General features: G+C 61.3%; 1 protein-coding gene across 1 annotated transcript; it reads left to right on the top strand.

The window, feature by feature from the left end:
• Nucleotides 1–509: 509 nt before the first annotated feature.
• Nucleotides 510–7010, top strand: ATP6AP1 (ATPase H+ transporting accessory protein 1). Its single transcript, XM_007957143.1, has 10 exons — nucleotides 510–652; nucleotides 905–1031; nucleotides 3294–3368; nucleotides 3624–3817; nucleotides 4191–4231; nucleotides 5140–5225; nucleotides 5504–5742; nucleotides 6282–6329; nucleotides 6419–6650; nucleotides 6801–7010. The coding sequence occupies exons 1-10, from the start codon at nucleotides 510–512 to the stop codon at nucleotides 7008–7010; spliced, it is 1395 nt and encodes a 464-aa protein (XP_007955334.1).
• Nucleotides 7011–7968: the final 958 nt, after the last annotated feature.

Below are 7968 nucleotides of genomic sequence, written 5' to 3'. Positions count from 1 at the left end.
CACAGTGACTGTGAGGCCGGCGCAGGACTGGGCAGTGTTTCGTTCTGTTGTCCAGAGGAGTCGGTAGCAGCCAGAACAGACTCCAGGGCACCTGCAACAACCAGCAGGGAGACCGCGTGCGCGGTGAGGAGGTCTGTGGAGCAGGGCCCGCCCCGCCCCTTTTCGCCCGCCCCCTCTAGCTCCTCCCCCTCTAACCCCGCAGCTGCTTGCCCCAAACCTCCTGGGTCTTCCGGTCCTGCCTGCAGCGGGCGGCGGCCGGCGGGCGGTGGGAACCGGCAGAGGTCGACCACGCCCTCTTTCCACTCGAAGTGTGAGGGCCTGGGTCGCACAGCCAACCATTGAAGTGGAGCGGCCCTGAGTGGCATTAGCTTTGTCCAATCATCTGCGGGTCTGGAGGGAAGGACTGCACCCGAGCCAATGGCAGCGCGGGGCGGAGCTCGGGCGGGAGCGGAGGTCATCTGATCACGGCGGCGGCGGCAGCGGCAGTTGGGGCAGTACAGGCTGAGGCTATGATGGCGGCGGCGGTAGTTTGGGTGCGGGCGGGGCCGCGGCGGGCCCCGGCGCTCTGGCAGATGCGGTGGCTGTCGCTGTTGTTGGCAGCGACGGTGGCAGCGGAGCAGCAGGTGCCGCTGGTGCTGTGGTCGAGTGACCGGTGAGCGGGGTGGGCCAGGGCCGGCTCCAGGGGTTGCAGGGCCTGCGGTCAGACCAGGGCGCGCTCACCCGTCTGGCCTCGGCGCGGGGAGGCGAGGCCCAGGGGCACTGTCCCTTGTAGGAGAGCCGCAGCGAGTCCCGCAGCCTTTGAGCTCCTGCCCTGCTGGCCGAGCTCCAGGCCCCATGCGCGACCTGGGAGCTGAGCGCCTATGGACTTCAGCTCTTAAGCCAGGCACACTCTCTTCCGTGACAGGGACCTGTGGGCTCCTGCGGCTGACACTCACGAGGGTCACATCACCAGCGACATGCAGCTCTCTACCTACTTGGACCCCGCCCTGGAGCTGGGCCCCCGGAACGTGCTGCTGTTCCTGCAGGACAAGGTTTGCCACCCAGGCCCCCTGCCCGCTTCTGCCCATTCCCCACGGGAAGCTTCTGACCTTGTCCCGACTGGGGAGGGAGGGGTGGTGCACCTGTGTGGAAGGCCTGTAGGACAAGCTTCTGTGGGGAAGGTGGGGGCAGCTGACACTGCCCTGATTGGGAAAGAGAAGGGCCACATGCGTACTCAGTAGCAAGAGCTTCCCTGGGCCGCCCTACCCGCTCCATGCTTGGGATCCCCGTCCCAGTTAGACACATACGAAGACTGATGCTCATGGGGGTGGGCAAGTGGCTTGCCCAAGGTCACACAGCTAAATGGGTGGCAGAGTCAGGAGCGTCACTGAAATGATGATAATAGGGACGCTTCCTGGGCACTGTGTGAAGTTGATCTTGAAGTCAGGATCGTGATGTCATTGCCAAGGAGTGCAGGGGCAGTGATTGCTCAAGTCACCAGAGTTGGTTCCAGCCTGAGAACACTGGACCTCAGCAGTCTGTGCTCGTAGTGAGCAGTTGTCTCTTGCAGGCCCCCTGGCCTCCACGTGGGCACAGACCTAGGATTAGTGGCTAGGAGCCTGGCCTTCACCTTTCCTTGTCTTTGGAGCTCTTTTCCCTTGCGGGCTCGTGCTGGTGTCCAGTGGGTAGCTGATGGTGGGCATGCTGACCCAGTCTCCTCAGGTGCAGTACACAGTGCAGTCAGACTTGAGGTCGGGCTCGTCCAACCACTTAGCAGCCTTTGCACAGACATAGTTATCTTTGTGAACTCAAGACCCCACCTACACTAAACGGTTCTGAGGAGTAATCTTATAAACCACGTGCAACGTCTGGCAGGGGTCTCTTGTCTTCTGCTCTCTGGTCTTCCTTTCATTCATTGATTCCTGTGCCAAGGTGGAGTGCCTGCTGTGGACTGGATGTTGGTAAGTGTTTGGGATATACCTACTACCATCCAGCCAATTAGGACTCACAGCGCCCCTCGAGGATGGAGTAGAACTGCCCCAGAGGGTCTGCAAGGCTGTCAGTCTTTACGGAAGCAGACTGCCTCATCTTTCTCTCTCAGAACAGCTCGTGGGCTTGAAGGACTGACCTTGTGGGTAGCAGCTGAATGCTTTAACCACTGTGCTGTCCGAGCTCCTTTTTGGGGATATAGCAGTGAGCAAAATAAGCCAACCTCTACCATCAGGAAGCTGATACTCTTCGTGGGGGTTGGCGACCGGTAGTTGTGCAGTGGGTATACGATACAGTGTCAGGGCCACATTCTTTACAGGGGCAGGAGGCTGGCTGAGTGGACCTAGTGACGGAGGATGCGGTTCCACATCAAGGTGGTCAGCCAGGGCGTCTCTGAGGCAGCCGCGTGGTTGTGAGGGAAGGGCCCCGCAGGCAGAGGGAACAGCAGGCACAAAGGCTGAGGGCCGGGAGTGCTCCAGGTGAGCACTGCCAAGAGCCGTTGTGGCTGGAGTGCAGTGGGCGGGGGTAGGAGCCAGGAGACGGCTGCGGAAGGTTGGCTGGCATCCTCAGTGCTGTGGGCAGGAAGCCCTTGCCGGTTTCTGGGGGAAGTTGCCTGATGTCTTGATGAAGGGAAGCACAAGAGACGCTGCCCCAGGCCGGTTCTCTGGTGCTTCCGAAGGAGAGTCTAGGCCCCCAGAGGTTAGCTTGCTGCCTGAGGGCGGGGAGGCTGGGCAGGTGTGTGTACTAAACAGAAGGCAGTTGGGGAAGCTGAGTAAGACCTCTTGGCTGGAGGAAGCCGGCCTGGGCTGGGCTGGGTGGGCTTTGAAGGACATCGGCAGGTTGTGGAGGCCGCAGCTCGGCCCCGGGGTGCTGGGGCCTGGGGAGCGGCCGCTCGCATGTTGGAGAGTACCACCTCCCGTACAGGTGGGGCAGGGAGCTGGCAGGCCCTTTGGAAAAGGTCCCAGTGCAGCCGGCACCTGGGGCCTCTCCGACCCCATAGCCAGGCCTTCTGTGGAGCCCTTTCAGCAGGGTGCTTGGCGCCCCTCCCTGGCCCCTCCCCAGCTTCCTTCTTCCCTACCAAGTTCCTCTTGTGCCTCTTCGAGAGAGGTGGCTGACTCTGACTGGTGACCACCAGCCTGCTGTCAGCACAGATTTCCCCCAACCCCGTGACTGACCGGGCGAGCGCCTGAGTGTGCTGGGGGAGGAGAACCTCCCCCCCCCCTCTGCTCTTGCTACCGGCCCCAGGCCTCCTCTGAACGAGGGCTGACGGGCCTGGCCCTGGCTGCCCTGGCCTCAGGAGGCTGTCTTGCCCTGCTTCCCCCTAGCTGAGCCTTGAGGACTTCACCGCCTACGGTGGGGTGTTTGGCAACAAGCAGGACAGCGCCTTTTCGAACCTGGAGGTAGGAGCCCTGGGTGTGGGGCCCAGCACTGTGCACCCTGCCCCCAGCACCATACGAACTCTGCCATTAAGAACGAGACTCTGGCTCTGGGATCCACTGGCCGGGGTCCTGAGTGTTGGGTGGGATGTGGGGTGGGTTTAAGACCCCTGAGGGGCTGGGCCTTGCCCAAGGAGAACTGCTGGAGAGGCGGTGAACCTCGACCTTGAGCAGCCACTGGTCTCCCACTAACGGTGCCTTCTGTCCTCTCACCCCCAGAATGCCCTGACCCTGGCCCCCTCCTCGCTGGTGCTCCCCGCGGTTGACCGGTATGCCGTCAGCACCCTGAGCACGTACCTGCAGGAGAAGCTTGGGGCCAGTCCCCTGCACGTGGACCTGGCCACACTGCGGGAGCTGAAGCTCAATGCCAGCCTCCCAGCCTTGCTGCTCATCAGGCTGCCCTACACGGCCAGGTACGGGCCAGTAGACCCTGTGGGGCCAGAGAGCAGGGCGGTGCCGTGCGACCCGAGGAGCCAGGCCTTCTGTGGAGCCCTTCCAGAACATGCCTGTGTGGTCAGAGGAGTGAGGGGTTGTGGTGGGGGCACGGAGCCTGGCTCCTGTGAGGGTTTCGGTGAGCCCCTGGTGGGGGTGGGGCATGCGGGCTCAGGGAGCAGGGAGAGAGAGGGAAGCATGGTGAGCCAGCACTCGCAAGCCTTGACCTGGAGTGCAGGCTGCTGACTGGTGGGAGGCCGGAGGGGTGGAGGGGTGGCAGGCGTGGGGTGGGGGTTTACACTTGAGGGCCAGGGCTGCCTCCAGGAGGGCACTGACGCTCCGTCTCTTTGATAGCTCTGGCCTGATGGCTCCTAGGGAAGTCCTCACAGGCAATGGTAAGTGGCATCGGGGACATGCTCCCTTACCTGATCTTACCCCCCATCCTCATCCACCTTTGTGACGTAGCTGGGGCCTTGACCCCAAAGAGCCTGTGGACTCCTTGGCCTCCTCCATGAAGTGGCCATCACAGAGCCAATGAGCTGGCCAAGCAGCCAGGGCTCTGTGTGACGTGGTGGCACGGTGCTGGGGGCCTTGTGCGGGAATCTACCCAAGTAAATCCAAGGCTTTGGGATGTGATAGACCAGCGGCATGTCCAAACCCAATGTGGGGAACTTGGCTTTTGCCACGAAGGCCGGCTCTCCCCGAGGAGAGGTGGTCGGGCCGACCGTGGCGGCTCCGTAGGGCTTCCAGTGGCTGGTGTTTGGAGGGTTGCCAGGTCTTTCCTCTGAGGTGCCTCTGGGTAGACGCGACCTGCCGGCCTTTTGGTTAGCAGCAAGTGCTTATTCATTTGCACACCCCAGGGATTGTGTGGGGACCTCACATGGATGGAGGTGGGGCTACTTGTGGCCATCTCTCTATGCATCTGCAGCCCAAACCTTATCCGTAGTGCTGTGTCCACGTCCGCGTTTCCAGACCCACGCCCATCTCTCTTTCCCTCTTCGTGTCCCTCATCTTTGTATTTTCTCATTTCTCTTTGTCCCAGCTTGTCATTGGGGAATCGGTGACTAAGGCTCCTGGGCGGCTGGCTGGGGGCGGGATAAGAGGCAGCCGCTGGGAGGCCAGCTTGTTGCTAGCCAGGACAGACGTCAGGCGAAGGCTGATGGGGCCCGTTCTTGGCAGGGGTTTCAGAATAAGCTAGTTGTGGCAGGGGCTTCACAGCGGGGACGTTGGCTAGGCCCATTGAGGCAAGTGCTCTAGCTGCGTGTCATCAGCACGTGACGCAGCTCGGTGCTCTCTCACTCAGACGAGGTCATCGGACAGGTGCTGAGCACCCTTGCGTCGGAGGACGTCCCGTACACGGCAGCCCTCACAGCAGTCCGCCCTTCCAGGGTACGTGCGGGCTATGGGCTGGGGAGCACTGGGGTCAGCGGTGAACTGCGGTTGTTTATATGAAAACGGGCCAAGCGCTTCCTGAGGTTGAGAAGTTAGGGGTGCCACACAGGCTGGCGGCTGCCTGGGGAGGGCTTCTTGCAGGAAGGACTTTGCGTCTGGCCCGTGGGTGTTCATGTGGCAAAGAGGATTGCCCTGGGGGGTAGGCAGCGTAGGGCAAGTGCTTTGGAGCTTGGGTCCTGGGTGCTGGTGAGAAGGCTTACTGGCTGTTTCCACAGGTGGCCCGGGATGCAGCCATGGTGTCTGGGGGGCTAGGTCGGCAGCTTCTAGAAAAAACAACGCCGGCAGCCGTGCCTCACCCCCCTGTGAGCTACAATGACACGGCCCCCCGGATCCTGCTCTGGGCCCAGAACTTCTCTGTGGCTTACCAGGAGCAGTGGGAGGACCTGACCTCCCTCACCTTCGGCGTCCAGGAGCTTAACCTGACTGGCTCCTTCTGGAACAACTCTGCTGCCATGTAAGGGTGCACAGGCAGGGGAGAAGCTTGGCTTCGAGTGATGGTCCCACCCCATGGGTCAGGGGCGGTGGGGATGGTGTGCTCTTGCAGGGGAGGTCATTGTGGCACGTGAAATGTCAGGGGTAGGGGAGCTGCTCAGACTTCTGCCTTCCCCACGCTTTCTGCATACCTCATGGTCACCAGGGAGCTTGGCACCTCCCCCAGAGCAGAACCGTGTGGACCGAACATCAGTCATTACCAGGCCGGTGCCCGCTCTCAGGCTCCTCTGCCCGTGTGGCCCCATTTGCTGTCAGGCCCCAAACCCAACCCAGGCAGCTCAGCAGGCCACACATGTACCTGAAAGAAGAACCAGTGGCCTCTGAGTCCTGAGCTGGAGCTGGGGGGTCTGGCTTGAAGTTCATGGCTGAGTTGCGGTGCACCTGGGGAAACATTCTGCCCTGGGGCAGCCTAGGTAGGGCGGACCCCAGAAACTCAGTTCTTGAAGGCAGTCAAGGCCCTTCCCAGAGCCTGACCACCCACCTTTTCCTCCAACCCCACAGACTGGCGCTGACCTACGAGCAACTGTTTGGTACCACGGTGACTTTCAAGTGAGTGCTGGGGACAGCCACCCGGGGCAGGCTGGCCCGTGGCTCCAGTTTCCCTCCCAGGCCTGACTGCCTCTGCTGTCCGCCGCCAGGTTCATTTTGGCTAACAGCTTCTACTCCGTGTCTGCCCGGCACTGGTTCACCATGGAGCGCCTTGAGATCCATAGCAACGGCTCTGTCACCTACTTCAATGCCTCCCAGGTCACGGGGCCCAGCATCTACTCTTTCCACTGTCAGTATGTTGTCAGTGGCACCAAGAATGACAATCTCCTCGTGCCCCACTCGCAGCCCTCTGCCTGGCAGGTGGTCCTTCGGGACTTTCAGGTACGTGGGTAGAGGGCGGAGAGAAGCCAGAAGTTTCCCTGTTCCCTCAGGCCCCCTGGCCCCAGGAGACTCGGAAGATCTGCCACCTGGGGTCCCAGCCCCTGCCTGGAGCCACGAGTCCCCCCTGACTTGTGTCGCGTCTGGCCCCAGATCCAGGCCTTCAATGTGACGGGCGAGCGTTTCTCCTATGCCAGCGACTGCGCCGGCTTCTTCTCCCCCGGCATCTGGATGGGGCTGCTCACCTCGCTTTTCCTGCTCTTCATCTTCACCTACGGCCTGCACATGATCCTCAGCCTCAAGACCATGGACCGCTTTGACGATCACAAGGGCCCTGCCATCTCTCTGACCCAGATCGTGTGACCCCTGTGCTGCTGGGGGCTGAGGGCCATGGTCGTGTCCCGGTCGCCCCTGTTCCACCTCTGGTCCCCCTGGACTGGAGGGCTGCAGGCTGGCCTCCCCTCTTGCTCCATAGCATGAAGCCCAAGCTCCCCTCTTCTCTTCTACCCCTAGGGGCCCAACAAGATGTACATACTCTGCATAGATTCAGTCATGGGAGGCGAGGCACACATTCTAGGGACCCCTCCTTCCCCTTTCTCCTTATTTATTCTTCTCTCCACTACCCCCCTTGCTGTTGATAGTGCTTTTGTGTCGCAAATGCCCTTTCCTGAGCTTTCCATGGCTCCCTGCAGCAGCCTGTCAGTTTTGCTGGGGCTGGAAGTACTATTTATGTGTCCTGCCTGGCTGTCATTATTTGATCATTTTTTTTTTTGGTGGTGATGTGCTAAAAGGAAGCAGTACCATAGGGTTTGTTTCTGTGGTCTGAGGAGGGCACCTCCATGTCAGGTGGGTTGGGGGTGAGCGCGGGATTTCTGGCATTTTGCCACCAGGAGTGCCCGGAGGAGTCTGGGGCACTCGTTTCCTTCCTAATAAATAAAAACGGGCCATCGTGCATTGGACCTCCGCTTCCTCTTTTCTCCATGGGCGGAAGGAACTCTTGAGATGCTCGAGGACGAGACGGATGCAGCTGAGCCCACCCAGGGATGTAGAGACCTCGCGGGGAGGAGGGGGAAAGCGGGGGGGGGGGTAGGGCCCCGCTGTGCCAGCATCTCCAGAGGTGGTGGGAGAGGTTTTGAGGCTTTTGCCAGCTCGGCCCAGAACGGCTCAGCAGGAAGGGGGGCTCCGGGCGGTGTTGATGAGAGGAAGGGGAGAAGCTGAGTCACCGTTATGTGCAGCTCCTGGAGGGAGAGGCCGCCATTACAAAGGCTACTCGGCCCTTCCCGGGAAGCGGAAGCCTGCAGAGAGGGCGGCAGGGCGCGGT

Source organism: Orycteropus afer, unplaced genomic scaffold, assembly GCF_000298275.1.
Source record: "Orycteropus afer afer isolate SDZICR_OR568_19922 unplaced genomic scaffold, OryAfe1.0 scaffold00713, whole genome shotgun sequence".
NCBI classification, from domain to species: domain Eukaryota; kingdom Metazoa; phylum Chordata; class Mammalia; order Tubulidentata; family Orycteropodidae; genus Orycteropus; species Orycteropus afer.
This window is presented reverse-complemented; position numbering and strand designations above follow the sequence as displayed.